This window comes from Stegodyphus dumicola, chromosome 9, assembly GCF_044657685.1.
Source record: "Stegodyphus dumicola isolate Sdum_Otavi_A_Nest chromosome 9, ASM4465768v1".
In the NCBI taxonomy this organism is placed as follows: domain Eukaryota; kingdom Metazoa; phylum Arthropoda; class Arachnida; order Araneae; family Eresidae; genus Stegodyphus; species Stegodyphus dumicola.
In genome coordinates, this window is record NC_140776.1 from 10,131,248 (window position 1) to 10,150,124 (window position 18,877).

The following is an 18,877-nucleotide window of genomic DNA, read 5'->3' on the forward strand; positions in this document are numbered from 1 at the left end:
CATGTCAAGCTGCCATGAGTTGATAGCCATGTGGTGATAAACGCAAAAAACAAAAGAAAAAAAAAAACTTATTCGCTGGCCTGCCATCTAAGCTGTAAGTTATTCAGTAGGTGAAAATCAACAATGAATTTGGTAGAATGTTTTGATTTGAGATGTGTACCGAGCAAAAAGGCAGTTTACGAAGCCAAATTATTGATCAGGCAGATTTATGCTAATAAATGATTTGTGTTTTTCAGCTTGGAGGTCTTTTATTTAGTGACAGAGTGAGATTATAATTCATGACCCTCCACATGCTTAATTACGCAAAATTTTCTACTGCGCATGCTGGAAGCATTAACTCATTGACTGCCATGTGAGTTTGTAAGAAAATCTTCTTTAGGCCATGAGTGCTGCTATTCCGCGTGTCAATTGTTTCGGATTCTAGGAGTTTAGAACATCTAGAAGGAAACATTTCGAGACATGCATTCTGTTTAAAATCTTTCCTCAAGAACAAAGTATTGAAGGAAGGGTGTGAGATTCGAAAATTATTTCTTTGTTTCCAAATATTTTTTCTGTAATGACAAATGGTTGAAATTTTTTTTATGTTAAAATTGTTGCTGCAACTTTTTGCAATGTCTTAATGAAAAATTAGAGTGATTTTTAAGGGAATCATATAGCAGTGAAGAAGAAACCTGTTTGCAAGGCTAACAAAAATTCTAATAGGAAAGATGATGAATAATCGAGATTTTTCAGAAAGATAATTATAAACAAAATGACATCTTCAGATTCTTATTCAAATACCAATAAATGCAGTGATAATAAATGTGGTGTAGCTACTTCTGATCATATTTTACAAGAGTTGGTTGTTCAGAAAGAAAGAAAAGTTGATACAGAAGAAACCACAGTTCAGTTTAGTGAATGGAATGAATTTAGATGTCGGCAACAATAATTTTCGTTTCTCTCTTTCAACAATTATTTTTTCAAATACCTATTTTACCTCGTAAGTACTCGAACTATCACCCGAATACGAATGACATGACCCGTTCAGAAATTTTGCCATCACCTGAATAGCTGTCAGAGTGTTAGCAAGTACAGTGCTACTCTTTCTCCATTTTCACAAAAAATTTCTAAAAAAAGAAAATCGTTGGTAGACCAGAGGTCTAGATGGTGGACATCCAAATTTCAGATTTTCTACTTTATATAAATTGGAAAATTTAATTTTGTGTCACAGTTTTATTAAAAAATTGTGATTTTCATCAATTGACACTAAAATTGTATTTTAGAATCTCTCCTTTTATAAATAATATAAAAATCGCTGAGAAGCGATGTGAAACAAAGTGTGTATTTCAACATTAGAGACATCTTTAGCAGATTGTCCGTAAATTTTGCACAATTATCTCGTATTACCAAATACTTATCCACTGCTTGACAAGTCTACTCACAATAACAATAACAATGTTGCATTGTCTTAGCCTAGGATCAAACTTCTTTTAGGCTTAGATTAGATTCTTTTTTAGGCTTAAAAATTTTACGCTTAGCAGGCCATTAATTTTCTCATAGAACCACATCCCTCACCCCAATTTTTTTTATTACAAAGTGATAGTTTTAGATAATATTTATATGCTTTTTACTAACAGAAAAAATGAATAAAAGATTTACATTTACATATTAAAAAGTGTTATTATGAGGGTTGAGGCAAAAGTCATGGCAACTATTGTTGTCTTGTAGATATGTGAATGGATCATAAAACGTATATGTGCCATGTGGAAGTTCTGCAGGCATAGTGTGTATGCAGAACAACAGATGGCTCTGTGGTAGCGAGGGGTCTGAAATCAGTCAGTTGGTGAGTGTCGTGCAAGATGGAAGTAACCCGTGTTGAGCAGCACGCTTACATCAAAATAACTGTTCTCCCAGGGAGAAATGCGATGGAATGTCACAGTGAATTAGTAGAAGCCCTTGGGAATAATACCCTACAATATCGTACAGTAGCACTGTGGGTAGGAAAGTTTCAGTAAGGATGTGTGTCAACCAGTGATGAGCAACGTTCGGGATGACCCGGTGAGTGTGCGGACAGATTTGACACGTGCCGTCATTGAGCACCTCATGGATGAAGACAGGCAATGGACGTTACTAGAGTTAGAGGGGGCAAGTGGCATCGAGAAACACACCATCCACAGGATATTGCGTAATGAGCTACAGCTACGCAAAATCAATTCGCAGTGGGTACCGCATGCACTGACGGAAGTTCAAAGGTAGGTGCGCTATGCAATATCCTCTGACCACTTTGCACGCTAGCAACAGGATGGCGATCAATTCTTGTCAGGAATAATCACCATTGATGAATTTTGGGACATGGCATACAAACCAGAACTGAAACGTCAGTCCGCAAAGTGGCGACATCTTGGATCACCAAGGCAGCAGAAGGTCCATCAGAATCCTTCCCCAGTTAAATTGATGGTGATCGTCGCATATGACGTCAGGGGTGTCATTGTTTGCCACTCCGTTCCTCATGGCAGAACAGTGACTGCATAGTACTAGAGGGATATCCTGGTGCGACAGTTACGATGTGGCATTCAGGATAAACATCCGGATCTTGTGGACAGTGCAATAATTCTGCACGACAATGCAAGACCACATAAAGCAGAGTGTGTATGGCAGCTACTCTGACGTTGGGAATGGGAAGAATTGGAGCACCCACTGTACTCTCCTGATCTTTTGCCCTGTGACTTTGATCTCATTCCCAAGATTAAGGAACCAATACGTGGTAGGCAGTTTGCAACACAAGAGGACATTGCTAATGGTGTGCGCCAACAGATAACCCGATTCACACATGGTGCGGGAAATGCTGAGGCTGATGGTATTCAGCGCCTCCCACATCATTGGCAGCGTGTGGTGACAGTAGCAGGGGACTACATTGAGGGTCTTTAGGCCCAGGTTTGTCATGTCAACTTCATGTGTATTGTGTTATCATTCTTTTGCATGGTGAACGCCATATTGCCCTGCATACTACCGTAATAACTTTGTGTGTTACGATATTTCAGTGCTATTCATTGTCGACACATGTAGTTAAGACCTTGTCCTTTCGTCTGTATATGTCACATTTTCCAACTGAACTGGTATCTTCAAGAAAAAAAATACAGTCAAAAGTCGTTAATTCGGACACCCATAATCCGGACCTCAAAGCTACAAACTTTCTGCGCATGCGTCGCATTGACGCATGCGCGTAAGACCTTTACCGCTGCTAATTTGCGTGTGCAAAATACATTTACGAATGCGCATTTAATGTATAACGGACGGGATAAGCTAAGCTAAAATTATCTAATTATCTATTTCAGTTAATGTTGTAGATTGCGTTGTTCCTTAATCTTCGAATTGGATCCGGATTATTATTTTTTGCAGACTGTTAGAGCAATTTTATAAAAGTAAGCTTGAACTTTCGATTATGTCAAATAGAATTTCCGATATATATTTACTAATATGTAAAGGATATACAAAGCGAAAGTATCTTTCGGAGTCCATTAGACAAAAAGTGGAATTGCTGCAAAAAATGGATAAAGTTTATCTAAACTTTAACGTTTGTTTATCTAAACTTTGTTTATCTTTAACGCCGCGGCGGTGTGCATTGAATTGGAAGTTGATCTGTCAGCACTATCCTTATCTTAAGGGCAGATGTTTTTATTTTATTTGGCTTATAATTGCTTACTCAATGTAGTATTTCATCTCGCCTTTGATATGATTTAAATCAAATGCCTCGTCATTATAATTCGCTTCCGATAGCGAAGAAAGTGACAGAGGTTACTGAAAACGAAAAAATTTCGATTGACAAATTAGTCGGTATTCTCGACACAGCAATTATAGGACTTGAAAAGCGGAACTTTGTAACTGAACAAGAAATTATGTCTGTTTATGGAATTAAAGAGAATGTATTATCACATAAAAAACGAAGCAACTTAAACAACTTACATTGAAAGAAATGTTAAATAAAGTAAACAAATAAATATTAAGCTTTTCTTTTTTTGTAAATTTTGATACCCTTTAGATCATAATTGTTCTTTATTTCGTAAATTACGGTTTCATATTTTTAATTTTATAATTTCTGCATGCCATTTTACCAGATTTAAACTGATGATCTATAATCCGGAAAAATCGATAATCCGGAATCGCCGAAGTCCCGATGAGTCCGGATTAACGACTTTTGACTGTAGTTGCCATGACTTATGCCCCAACCTACGTATTAACTAGAAACTTTCTGATGCGAATAATGTAATTGTTTTTTCCGAGATACTGTTTCATCATACTGGATGTTGAAATTAGTGCTTCCTGTCATTAAGGTTGTTTGCAAATGGGCATCTGTTAATAATAATCTGAATTGCAATTTTACATATATTAATTTAAAAAACGTCTTATTGCATTGGTAAGTATTCCCAAATATTCCTGTGCATATGATTTTAATTGAGCATATTTATCTGCCAAAAGATATTTGCAAAATTGAGTGAGATACTTTTCTTTAAATATCATTTTTAGAACATCATTTTACAAATCGGTCATTTCCATTTGAAGGTCTGACAAAAGCTACTGATTTATACAGGGGTGATACAAAATTGAAGAATCTCAAGAAATCTTTCCCATTAATGAGCCATCAAGCAGCTGTATGCTAAGGCAAGTCAGAATATTCAGCTTAGATGACTAATAAAAATTCATGAAACTGGTTATGGTTAAGTCCACGAGAACAAATGAAGTTTACTGTTATTACATTTAGTTCGATTAACACATAGCAGATTGAGGTGTTTCCACAAAGAGCTTCCTGGTGAATAATATAATGAATTACAGAGGTTTTAAACATTTAGTATCTTCATAATCCTTAAAAATTTGTCAGACTAATTCTTTTGCTGTTCCAAATATTTCTTCCACCATCAGTTGTGACACATTTTAATTGATTCCACTGCCAATTGTGCTGTGCTAGTATTTTCTTGACTTTAAAGATATCTTCACCTATAGTTGTTCCATGGAGATCACCTCAAATTTAGCATTGACCCCTTGAATAAATGCCAGCAATTGGGCAGTATCAGTAATATGTCAACTCATCAGTAGCCAGCAAAAACCATTTGAAATTTTTTGTCTTGTCTTTTAACTGCCTCTTGATGTGGCTTCTAAAGTTCTGCCTATGTCTTCTAACAGTTGTTCTCGCCGAAAAACTTACAGATTGAAACTCATCTATTTTTTCTGGACATATTTCTTCAGCTGCCACAAGCTAACGTGATTTAATTAATTCACCTTTGGTAAATGGTTTTCCTTTCACAGCTAATAAATGAGCTATTGATAAGCTGACTTTGGTTATTGTTTCATTATCATTTATTTTTATGAACAAATTGCATTCTGATGGATGACTCATTCTGTTTTTAAACTTTCCAATTTTAATGATCGTTCTTTCTGTGACATTTGAATACCATGTCACATCTGTAGGTTTGGTAACAACAACGTATAATGTGCTATTTTCACACAGCTGTTATATCATTGCCCATTTTATCATTTAATTCCTTGAAAAAATAATTGGCACGCCATTGTGCTTTAAAAGCACAACATTCAAGGTCTATTTTTCTCTTCTTATTTGATTTTGAGAATGATATGGTAATGGTAGGTAATGAATAAAATAAAAAGAACAAAATATTGCACCATTATCTTGACAAATAATACCATGCACACTGTATAGCAAAACTGTCAGCATGCTTGCATGGGGCTTTGCCCGCTGAGAGTGTGTTTAAAAACGAGAAACAAGAGAATACAACAGTGAGCAACAGTCATCAGCTCATCAACAACAGTCTTGATGAGCTTCAGTATCCTACAATTTATTTTTAATTTTGAAACATATTTTTGCAGCACTACTGCTTAAAGCTGGTGGCTGATTAGTTAACTCTGAATGATCCTGAAATAGTTGATCTGATCAACAGCCAGTATGGACAAATATGTGCTTTGATTTAATTTTAATAGAAAAATCTATATAAGATGAGCTATGCCACCCTACACTGGTGATCCAGTAGTTGAGAGTAAATGACCTTAATCTGCATGTTACTGGTACCAACAGACTTCCCAGCAGCAATATTTTTCAGTTAAATTTTAAGATTAGAAATCCTTTAGAGTTTTGATGTCAGAGACATTTTTAATGAACATTTTCCAAAATTTATTACATAACTATGTTACTTTGAACATAGCATCCACTGATCTTGGTATGTATTACCACTCTGTGAAATATAAAGCATTTGAATTACCTTCCATATACCTTGTACTTAACCAGTTTTCAAAGTATTGTCATTTGGCAAAGTATAAAATCATTAATTTATTTTCAAATTTAATCAGTCTATAAGTGTTTTAAAAAGAAAGCAGTTTAAAAGCATAAATGCAGTTCTGTATAATTCAGATCTTATTATTGCAATTAATAAAAGATGTTTCTAACATTGCATAACTGTTGTAGAATTGTTTTGTTTTTGTTATTTATTCACTTTTTATTAATATGTACCCGGGTATATACTTATTATTTTAACCCTCCCTGACCAGCAGGATTCCTTATATCTTCTCATGGTGTTTTTTGAATTCTATCAAGTATTGTCGCTCTTTAGTGTATATGTTACTTTATTATTAAAAGCATTTTGTTTATTTTCTTTTTTTTTCATCTAAATATCCTGTTGAATACAAGGTTATGAAAAAAATAATAAAATAAATATCTATAAAAATACAGTTCATGAATTCTGTTTAAATGCAGCTCACCATAAGCGAATTGAAAAAGGTATGCTTTTCAAAAGGTTAATACTTAAAGTAAGATTATATATTTTTACAATCATAAAAGGAATATCTAATTTAATTCTGTAAGGCCAAGAAACTATTGAAATGTTTTCGTTCCTCTTATTTTACTGATGATGATAAATATTACTGCAGTGTATATTTTTAATACTTTGGTATAAATTATATGTTTAGATACAATGTTAAACCTCTTATCCATGGTTGAGAGTATTAATATTGTTGAGGAATTACCTTGCTTTGATTGCAATTTAATTTTAACATTAGGTGCTTTACATTTAATTTACTTCAATCCTGCAGCTATAACGCAGGACTGGTTAAAAAATGTTTGTTTTTAATTTTTGGTCTATTACTATGTTTATTTTAATACTTTGGTGATATATTTAAAGATGAATTAAATAACAGCAATTTTTATGAAGGAATTAAGCTATTTTAATATCAAATGATATTTAATATGATTTGAAAGAAATTCAAATGAATTTCCTTTAAAAAAATGTAAACTCAGGATTATATTCAGTTATAGAGGAATATGTTAAATTTTTCCTCCTTTCTAAAATGATACTTTTTTTTAACTTTTAAATATTTATTTGAGGCAAAACAGCTAATACACATATTAATAAATTAAATAAAGTAGCAGAATCAAACAAAAGAAATACAGTCAAAAGTCCTTAATCCGGACTCGTCGGAACTTCGGCGATTCCGGATTATAGATCATCAGTTTAAATCTGGTAAGATGGCATGCAGAAATTATAAAATTAAAAATATGAAACCGTAATTTATAATGAGCAATTATGATCTAAAGGGTATCAAAATTTACAAAAAAAGAAGCTTAATATTTATTTGTTTACTTTATTAAACATTTCTTTCAACGCGCTCATGCGTACCTTACGCATAGCCGAAATTAGAAAATTGCAACCAGAAAACTATTTGATTTGTATTCGTGATATTTATAATGACGAGGAATTTGATTTAAATCATATCAAAGAAGGAGTACATCGAGATTAAATACTATATTTAGTAAGAAATTATAAGCCAAATAAAATAAAAACATCTGACCTGAAGATAACGATAGTGCTGACAGATCAACTTCCAGTTCATTGCGCGCAGCGACGCCCCTCCCTCCCCCACGCAGAGCAGCGTGAAATTGATAAACAGATTTCGGAACGGTTAGATAAACAAAGGATATACCTTTATCCATTTTTTGTTTGATGGACATCGAAACATACTTTCGTTTTCTAGATCCTTTGGGAGCTCCAGCATCGGAAATTCTATTTGACATAATCAAAAGTTCAAGCTTACTTTTATAAAATTGCTCTTACAGTCTGCAAAAAATAATAAGCCGGATCCAATTCGAAGATTAAGGAACAACGCAATCATCAACATTAACTGAAATAGATAATTAGATAATTTTAGCTCATACCGTCCATACCATACACTATACACTAAATGCGCACGCGAAAACGTATTCTGCGCTTGTGCAGACGCATATGCGCAGTCGTAAATGTCTTGCGCGCACGCATAAAACGCCTATGAGCATGCGTCAACGCGGCGCATGCGCAGAAAGATTTTAGCTTTGAGGTCAGGATTATAGATCATTCTGGATTATGGATGTCCGAATTAACGACTTTTGACTGTAATAAAGAATTTCTGTCACGTAATTGAAAAACATTCATGAACTGAGAAATATAATTGAAGAGGAGTGTAACATCATTTTGAATCTCTCACCCTTTTTTTATTTCCTAGCCTAGCATGTAATAATATTTACTTTGGAACGTTTAGTTGTGAAATTATTTTCATCAGATAATGGAGACTTATCATTGATGAAAATTAAATATTTCTTATAGTGTCCTGTGAACTTCCATATATTCATTCAAACAAGTGGGAATGCTGCTGTTGAGAATACTGTCAACCATTCTGTGATTATTCACTGCCAAAGACGTACGTAAATATTATTTACTGCTTTAATTTTTTATACATTTTATTTAGTTAGAATAACAGTAAGTTGTAAATTTCCTTGTTCAAATTTTATTTTAACTAAATAAAAGTGCCTTAAGTTTATTTTGCCTCTGTCTTTTTCATATTTTTCTGATATTTAACTGCTAAATTATCACTGTCATGAAGACAGAGAATGTGTAAATGACTAAATGACTGTGAAAACATCAAGCATTTTAGTGCTGTACATAAAAATACTGCTTCAGTAACAAAAAGAAGTAAATTATGACAGTCATTATATATCATTTTTATGTTTGCTGATTTAGGTGAATTTCAGTGTGTTTCAATTGCTTTGCCTCTTGATGTTCTTGTGGTTGCCCATGAATTCAGTTCTACTTATGCTATTTATAAATTGTTTATAAGTGCTGTTGATAAACAACTAGAGAAAATGAACGACTGCCTCTTAAACGTAGGTATTTTTAAAATTTTGCTTTATGTAAAAAAGATGCTATTAATGTCTGTTATGTTAACTTGGCTAATTTTATAAAACTATTTCATTTTAAAGCAGTTTATTTGCAAAAGTGTTAATAATAATTCTTTCTTTTTGCAACGGAATGCCACCTATCACAGATTTTTCTCGTTCCTTCAATATGCTATAAATGTTTCCTGAAAGTAATTCAATATTCAAAAACATATTTTAAAACAAAGTTTAAATTTTTAATAAAAATGTCATTTTAATTCATTAAATTTTTTATATACAATCACTGTTAAAATCATTTGTTCATGACTATATATATATATATATATTTACTAAATAATATTGATTATATTATCTCCTAATATTGATTATAGTAGAATGACCTGAAAAGATTGAATCCATACTTAGTAAGTTCTATTTCGAAAGATGTTTTTAAGTAACTTGAATGTAAATTGTTAAAAATGTTTAACGGGGACTTACTAAGTATGGATTCACTCTTTTCAGGTCATTCTACTATAATCAATCTTAGGAGATAATATAATCAATATTATTTAGTAAATAAATTATTATTAACTATTTAGTAAATAAATTATTATTAACATTTGCTGCAAGACATTTGCAGCAATTGCGCAAGTAGTAGAATAACTTAATTTCACACTAAATGAACTTAAGATCATACAACATATATATATATATATACACGCATAACATGTGTATTATTAAAAATATTAGTTCTTGAGAATGTAATCATTTAGTCATATATTAAATATATCTCAAATGTCTAAAATTTGTGAGTAATATATTTAAGCTAGAATTCTAAAATAAGTAATAAGTAAAATAGTTTGATGTTCTTGAATGGAAGGAAATATCATAGTGGCCATCAGGTGGAAAACTGCAAGCAGTCTTAACAGGCAGGTAGTCAGTATGAAAAGTTGTGGAGTCGTAGGTGAAAATTGTGACTTTCTTTGGATTGTAGGAAACTTGTTGAACACCATTCAGTTGATTGCCCACTTCTATTCTGGACTGAAATGGTAGCACGAGATCTCATTCGCTATGATCACATTTCCCAGAAAGTATGGATCCTGGTCACGCATAGTAAGGAGTTCTCCAAAGATTTCCATCATTTTTGCTTTCGTTTGTCAGTTTGTATGACGCAAACCAAGATAAGATCTTCCTTTTACCCATATTTCCATAGATGATATCCTTGTTAATGTCTGTCTCCTCCTCCATTAGTCATACAGTTACATTTTTTGTCAGTGTATGTTTCACTTGCCGGATCATGTGTGGTGTTTTGCTTCTCAATATCTGACATGAATGTAGTTCACAGTCAGCTTCTGTCATGAAAACATTTGAATATTCGTAAACATATTTTCTGCTCACAACTTCCATCCCACTTGCACCAGCATTCCATTTGTGTCTGTCACTTTTTTCTCCAATTTAAAACATAAATTTATGTTCCTTCATTGCTCTATTGCACTACTACTTATATAATGACTATATTTGACTGCCTGGTTTATCTCGATGCCATATCTACCGCATGCTATATAGCACTCCTGACATATCTCTGGATGTGCATCTGCGTACCTGATCTCTATAGGGATTGAGACCCATTGTGTAAATCATGCATGTCAAACTCAATGCTTCAAGTATGCTGAATAGTCATCATTTTACAATATTGCAGGCCATTGGGGGGGAAGTTATTTTCATGTTTAATCATGTATTTGAAAATAAATAAATACACAAAATTTTACCTTATATAGTAATTCCTTGAAAAATAGAAGAAACATAAGAAAATCCTGAGAGCAAGCAGATATTGTTTTTTACCAACATTTGGCATCTTTTTCCTGCAACTAGATGTCAGCTGTCAAGTTATACTGGCTTTTCAGCAGTCGGCTTAATGTGTTGTAGAATCTTTCGACGTTAGGAAACTTAAGAAATCCGCATTACTCTGAACGGGATTCAAACTCCGGACCTTCCGACTGCAGATCAAGCTTTCTTCCATTTACACCACAAAGTCAAGAATGCATGAAGGAAAGGACGGAGAAAATACCTTTTTAGGAAATATCGCCCTTTTAAAGGGTGGCTAGGCATCAGCCCAATGCCAAATCCTGGTGATGATGAATCATTGTCACCTTTTAGTTCAGATGCCACTTTTAGAATCTTGTAGAATTTTTTTATTTTGAGAAACTGAAAAAATCCGGATTACTCTCGCCAGGATTTCAACTTCTGGCCTTCCCAATGCACATCGAGCATGCTTCCAGTTACATCATGAAGGCATGCAGAAAGGAGAGAGAGTAGTCCATTAACTACAACAGATTATAAGTTAACAGAGTTCTCAAGTGTGTAACTTGTAGTCTGTTAATAGTAACTTATTGTCTGTTAACTGGATCTGTTTGGGGATTTGTTCCTTTCAGTAAGTGAGAATACATGGAAATCACTAATCATGGAATAATATACAGTACAAAGTCTTTAATCCGGACTCATCGAGACTTCGGCGATTCCAGATTAGGGTTTTTTCTGGATTATAGATCATCGATTTAAATCTGATAAGCTGGCATGCAGAAATTATAAAATTAAAAATATGAAACCATAATTTATGAAATAAAGAGCAATTATGATCTAAAGGGTATCAAAATTTACAAAAAAATGCTTAATATTTGGTTACTTATTAAACATTTCTTTCAATGTAAGTTGTTTAAGTTGCTTCGTTTTATGTGCTAATACTTTAATTCTATTTCTTGTTCAGTTACAAAGTTCCGCTGTTCAAGTCCTGTAATTGCTGTGCCAAGAATACCAACTAACTTGTCAATCGAAATTTTTTCGTTTTCACTAACCTCTTTGTCACTTTCTTCATGCCTTTATCCATTTTTTGCAGCAATTCCACTTTTTGTTTGATGGACATCGAAACATGCTTTCACTGTGTAGATCCTTTGGCAGCTCCAGAATCGGAAACTCTTTTTGACATAATCGAAAGTTCAAGCTTACTTTTTATAAAATTGCTTTAACAGTCTGCAAAAAATAATAAGCCAGATCCAATTAGAAGATTAAGGAACAATGCAATCTGCAACATTAACTGAAATAGATAATTAGATAATTTTAGCCTAGCTTCTACCATTTGCTATACATTAAACGCGCATGCGTAAAGGTATCATGCGCATGCGCAGAAAGTTTTTAGCTTTGAGGTCCGGATTATAGATCATTCTGAATTAAAGACTTTGTACTGTATTATAACTCATACTTTTATTATTTATTTATTTATTTATTTATTTTTTTGAGTTACTTAAGGAAAATTTGGCAGAAAAAGGAGTTAAGAGCGGCATGGGGACCATGTATTTGACATATGCCTGGTGTAAATGTACATGGATGTGTGTATACATGCATGTACATTTACACCAGGCATATGTCAAATTATGTCTGTTTATAGAATTAAAGTATTAGCACATAAAACGAAGCAACTTAAACAACTTACATTGAAAGAAATGTAATATGTATATGTATATGTCTATATATTGGCATACAATATTTGTTCATTATCTGCATACATTTAGATACACTATCTATCTATCTATATATGTTAATATGCAGTACTTTTTCTTCTTCATCTGTACACTTTTAGATCTGTTGCTCTTAGTCCATTTTCCAATTTGTAAAATTAAATTTTTTATAATAGTGTATTTATTTTTAATCATTACCAGAAAATTTCAGTTCAGTCAAATAGAATGTCATATTTATCTTTGTAATTAATGTTCTTTACAAGCACCTTTATTTCTTGAAGAATAAATTCTATTTTCATGGTAAAAATTCAGCAATCTTAACCATTTATCTTGGTTAACACATGCTGTGAGCATGCACAGGAAGTTCAGTTACAGGTTGCAAATTTTCTCTCCTCTGCTAGCCCAGAGGCAGTCATGAAAACAAAGATGGAAGTTTCGACATTTGTTCGAAACCCCTTCCTAGCAAAGCACCTAATTTGTATACTTTTTCAGATAACAGGATTAAAAATCTCTCTATGAAGTTTATATTCCATGTGGCATTTTTAGTTAATTACATCCCTTACATTATTTTCCTACCAGAAGAATGTTTCTGTCATTCCTATTCTAAAACCAAGACAGGATCTTATGATCCGTCAACATTACAGATTGATCAGCCTCCTGTGTTCAAGTAGCAAAATTTATGAGTATATATTGCTTAGATGGCTGAGTGATTTCTGTCAAATTCGAAATATTTTGATTCCTGAATAGTTCAGCTTTCAGGCTCACCTCCACTCAAGCCCAGCTGCTGAGAGTAGTTGAAATTATTCACATGGGCTCTGGTAATGGAAAGCGAACTGCTGTTGTCTATTCGTTGTCATAGCTGAGGCATTGTGTCTTAAAATTCAAGATTGCTTAGGGCTAACTTACAGACAGATGTTAATAAATTATCAAAAATTGTTATTAGATTCAGTTTCTGTTTATATAGTGTATTTATATATATATATAAATACACTATATAAACTGATAGTATATATATATATATATATATATGCAGTTTCCAAGTAAAGATATGCAATTTATTTGCATTATTATTTTTGCATAGTTTTGTAGAGTATTACGAACTAAATTATTACAGTCATTAAGTTAAAATATAAAACCTATACAATATTTGTAATGATTTATGTAGCAGAATAAATTACAATGCAGTGACTGTAGTTAAGTTCTTTTTTTACAAGGTATTAGTTTTACATTTTTTTAAATGTACGCTCACTTCCAAAAGTTAAGCACAGAGAGAAAAATGCTAATTTCCAGAAGCCAATCAGAATTGAAGAGGATGCAATTCGCTGCAGAGGTAGATGGAAGTATGCAAATATGTTAGGTAACAGCCAATCGTGCTTTCATGTCAAGAAATATGCAAAAAAGGCAGTCTTATAAGAAGCCAGCTTTATGAAGGGTTACAGAAGTTGATTGTAAGTGCTGATAGAAGGTGTTTAAAACTTTCGTACAATTTGTTTTCAAGACATACGTGTTTCTATGACTTCCAGAAGACGAATGGAAGATTCTGAGAGCTGGCGTGCTGTGGGGCACATTGAAGCAGGACAGTCGATCGCAGTTGTTACTCTTTTCTTTGGCATTCATCATTCTGTAATTTCACGTTTATGGAAACAATTCCAAACCACACAGACAGTTGTCCGAAGGCGCGTAGCTTGTCGCCCAAGGGTTGCAACCCCCGCGGAAGATCGATATATTGCCATTGTAGCCAAGCGGAATCGCAGAGTGACTTACACACGTGTGACATCTGTGGTTAACAGCGTCCATTGGTAAGGTGATATCTGCAGCTGCTGTACGCCGAAGATTACATATGAGTGGACTGTACACCCAGGTACCTCGAGTTTGTGTTTCTCTATCCGTCCAATCAAGAGGGGCACGATTACAGTGGTGCCGGGAACACGTCAATTGGAATGTGTCTGACTGGGGCAATGTCATGTTTACTAATGAGTCAAGATTTGCTCTGGAGCCAGATGATAAACGTATAAGGATATGGCTTGAACAACGAACACGCAATTAGTCCAAAAACATCACGCATTCCGAGGCGGAAGCATTATGGTGTGGGCAGGGATTTCATTAGGATACCGCATATCTTTAAACGGGGTTCTTTGACAGCTCTCCAGTATCGAGATGAAGTCATAGAACCCATTCTGAGATTGTATGCTGCAGCAGTTGGCCCTACGTTTGTGTTAATGGACGATAATGCACGTTCCCATAGAGCTAACATCGTCGATGACTACTGGAGAGTGAAGGGCCAACTGCTGCAGCATACAATCTCAGAATGGGTTCTAGGACTTCATCTCGATACTGGACAGCTGTCAAAGAACCCTGTTTAAAGATGTGCAGTATCCTAATGAAATCTCTGCCCACAACATAATGCTTCCGCCTCGGAATGTGTGATGTTTTTGGATTGTGCGTATGGCGTGGCCAGCATATTCACCTGACATTAATCCCATTGAAAATCTTTGGTATGCTTTCGGCTATGCTGTATCTTCACGTTTACCACCACCACCAGCCACTCCTATTGAGTTGGAAACTGCTATACAAGAAGAATGGCGATTGCTTAATTCTGCAGTGGTTGAGCACCTAATTGAAAGCATGGTCACAAGGCGTAAACTTTGTATACAGATGAGGGGGGATCACATACCCTATTTATGTCCTTTTTTTTCATTTTATGCTGTTTATTTTCACTTTATACATAATTCTGTTTAAGTCACCAGCATGTCATTATCTGATAACTTACAAAAATTTAATATTGTTTCATTCCTGTATATAATTATTGATTTTGTTTTATGCATAAATATATATGCTATTTTCTTGCCGAATTTTGTGTCAGTCAAAGCAGTATTTGTTGATTTTTTGCATTTTACATCTCCATGCTTAACTTTTGTGTATTATTTTATTGTAAAACATGATCAGATACAGTAAGAAGCAATTAAAAGAATGAATATCTGTGTAATTCAATAAAATGCTAAGCATTCCAAATTTCCAATTTTGATTGATGCTTTACTTAAAATATAACTGAAACAATAGACCTGATAAACATCTTAATTAGAGAATATATGTTAAATATTTAAAGTTTAGATTATTTTTTTATATTTAATTATATTTATATTTTCTGAGTATTGTAGATTTAGGCATTTTTTATGTGTATTTTATTCTTCAGATGCTGTACTGAAACTTGGCATTTGCCTTTCTGTCCTTTTTCTTTTTTAACATAGAATGCAGACTTCGTTACTCCAGTTCCTTATCATTTTTATCCTGATATGTGGGACTTTCCCATAACAGTAATTTATCCTTTAAGCAAAGAAGATGCAGAACTTGGTATGTGTATCTGCCATTTCACTATCAGTATTTCATTTATTTTTTAATAATATGAATATAATGTTCAGATGTTCATGAGAAAAAAATAACAATATATGAAATAATCATTAAACGTCTTGCATTTATATGAGAATTTACAGTAATATCACTTTTAGTATTGCATATTTCTTTATAGTATGTTATTTCTTTTAATGCAGAGAAATACCGAAGACATCTTCACAAGTTGTTGCTTTTACCATTGGATCGCCCCTTCTTGAAGAAATTAAATGTATATTTTTGTGATTCATTATCTACTGGCTACTTAATAAATCCTCATGAAGGATTAGGTGCTTCTGGAAGTATGTTTTTTTTTTTCCCTTTCCCCAAATAGTTTCATTGTGAATTATCTGATGTTGTATGACTGAACAAATTAAATTTTATCTTTTTGGTTTCTGGATTTCATAATTCTGATTTTATATTTTAAAGGGAAAAAAAACTATATTAGGACTATTTGAAAGAGGTTCTTGTGTACATTTGATAAGTATGAATCAAGATTTGTTGTACATCAAGTATATATGGCATCAGGCAGAGATGTAACTAGAAATTTTGGGTCCTTAGGCAAAACTTAAAAATATATATGTGTGTGCATATATATATACTATATTTTATTATTTCAAAAAATATTAAATTGCCGTAAAGTACTATTATTAGTAATTGTATTACAATATTATCAGCAACTATGTTGGATTTAAGCTTTGAAACTCCTAAGCTGCAATGGATTGATGATGGTTCTTTGCATGGTATAATGTAGAAAAGCCTTATTGCATACTTAGAAAGATGACACTCAAAGACAGACATAGCCGTAAATTCCACACATAATTTTATTCTTTGGATAATTAATTCTTAGGTTACATATTCTTTTCCATTGCATATCATCACTGTGTGTGCTAAGTACCCCACAATTTTATACAGATTATATTTTTAGAACAATGGACAATAGCTATCAGAGGTTAAGTGACACGTCAGCGAGCAAAGTAACATCTTAATGGCAAAATAGCTAGAAGCAAAATGTATGCATTTATCTAATGTGGCAGTCTATTAAGAGCTCTCAAAATTTTGATTTCGAAATTAGCTATGTCAATCAGCATTACGCAGTCCAGAAAAAGGCATCATTATTTATAGCTAAGGCTATTGCTAGTTTAAATTACAATTTTTACATACATTATTTTAAGTCATTTAAAGTTATTTAAATATTTCTATTGTAATAGAAATAGTATATTGAATCCAAAAAAATTAAAATATTAAAAATAAAAAGTAAAATTTAAAGTACTAAAAAGGTAGGTATTGTCATTGATCGCAGATTAATTGACTTATTAGGGGGAACAAACCAATCCACTATCAAATAACAATAACCAAATTAAGTCATCTTTTTTCCAAGTAAGGGTCAAATTAATTATTTTGCTAGAGTTAGAATATAAGTTATGAACAAAACTCAATTATTAGAAAGTGTGAAAGAAATTAGTCATTTGTTATAACAAAATCTAAAATAAAATGAGTAATATATTTTTCCTAATTTAACATACTCATTAAGAACTAAATTAAATGAGATCCTCACTTTAGAAGAAACATTCGCCGGCACTCTCATAATATTGTAAAAACTATTGAAATCTGTACAAATTAATATGTAGAGAAGATATTAATAAAAATATGTATAAATTAATACATTATATTAGATTCAAACACTAAATTAAAAATAAAAAATAATACATTCTTTAATTTTAAATTAAAAGTAGAAACTTATTTAAGGTACAATGCCAGAAAGGAAATTAAAATTAACTTACCTGCTTGCAGAATTTGAAACGAAATGTCGTAACTGTAAATGTAATAGGATTGTTGTATTAAATGTGAGAAAAGTAGTAGTTGGTGATGTATCGAACTGTATTTGAGAGATGGTAGCCTTAAATTGGCGATGATCTTACTGTTAGTTAAAGCTGTCATTGGACACTAGTTTCTTAAATTAATGTATTTATTTCTGGCTAATGGTCTAAAGCATAAAGAAGGAGGTATCTTCACTGGTAAAGGGCTATATAAAATGAAACTTTGTAATTTTGAACTTAAAAATCTAAAACTTGAGTTGAAGCTGCTAAGTAAACAAATTTTAATGTATTTATTAAGTATGGATTATCTCCTAGTAAAAGAAATTGTGAAAATTAATAAAAATTGTGCCAGAATATTTAAATCTTTAATTATTTTTTGACATTTTTGGCTTCTTTATTTTCGATTTTATTTGGCTTTTATGATTAGTTCTTGTATAAGATGACTTAAACACATTTGCTTCTATTAATTACTGTGGTTTAATTGGAAATTGATTTGTTCGCCTTGAAAAGACAATTTAATAAGTGGCTAATAGATTAGAGAGATTTATTGCATAGATACAATGATGAAACATGGAGACAAATGTAACTGTAGATTCACAGTTTCTGAACATGCTAATCTGATTCACACATCATTATCAGCATAGTATGCACTACACATTTTTGGAAGCTTAACATATTTTAAAACAAACCCTGATAACAGAAATAGGAGATGCTAAGTATTAATTGGAAGACTTGTGACCCAGTCAAGCTTTTGTATTTCCTGCAGTACAACTATTCTGCAATAAATAATATAAAAAATCTTAGCAATGCCATCAGATTAATGATCTCTAAATTTTATTTCAATTCTTAAACTTGAATCTTCACTTTTGTTTCCAGTATAACCTTTGTTCCATTAACAATATTTACCGTATATACCCGTGTATAAGTCGAGATATTTTGGTTAAAAAGTTTCGCCAACACGCCAAGAAAAGAGAAATGCAGATAGTCATTTTTAA

The 18,877-nt window shown here is 32.7% G+C and overlaps 1 protein-coding gene across 2 annotated transcripts in view; it reads left to right on the forward strand.

Moving 5' to 3' along the window:
• Ufsp2 (UFM1 specific peptidase 2) overlaps positions 1–18,877 on the forward strand; it is a 61,792-nt gene that overhangs the window by 36,504 nt on the left and 6,411 nt on the right. For both annotated transcript variants that reach the window (XM_035352024.2, XM_035352026.2), the window contains exons 5-8: positions 8,616–8,709; positions 9,030–9,172; positions 15,924–16,026; positions 16,224–16,364. In XM_035352024.2, the coding sequence (XP_035207915.2) occupies positions 8,616–8,709; positions 9,030–9,172; positions 15,924–16,026; positions 16,224–16,364 (481 nt within the window). The remainder of the gene's footprint in view (positions 1–8,615; positions 8,710–9,029; positions 9,173–15,923; positions 16,027–16,223; positions 16,365–18,877) is intronic.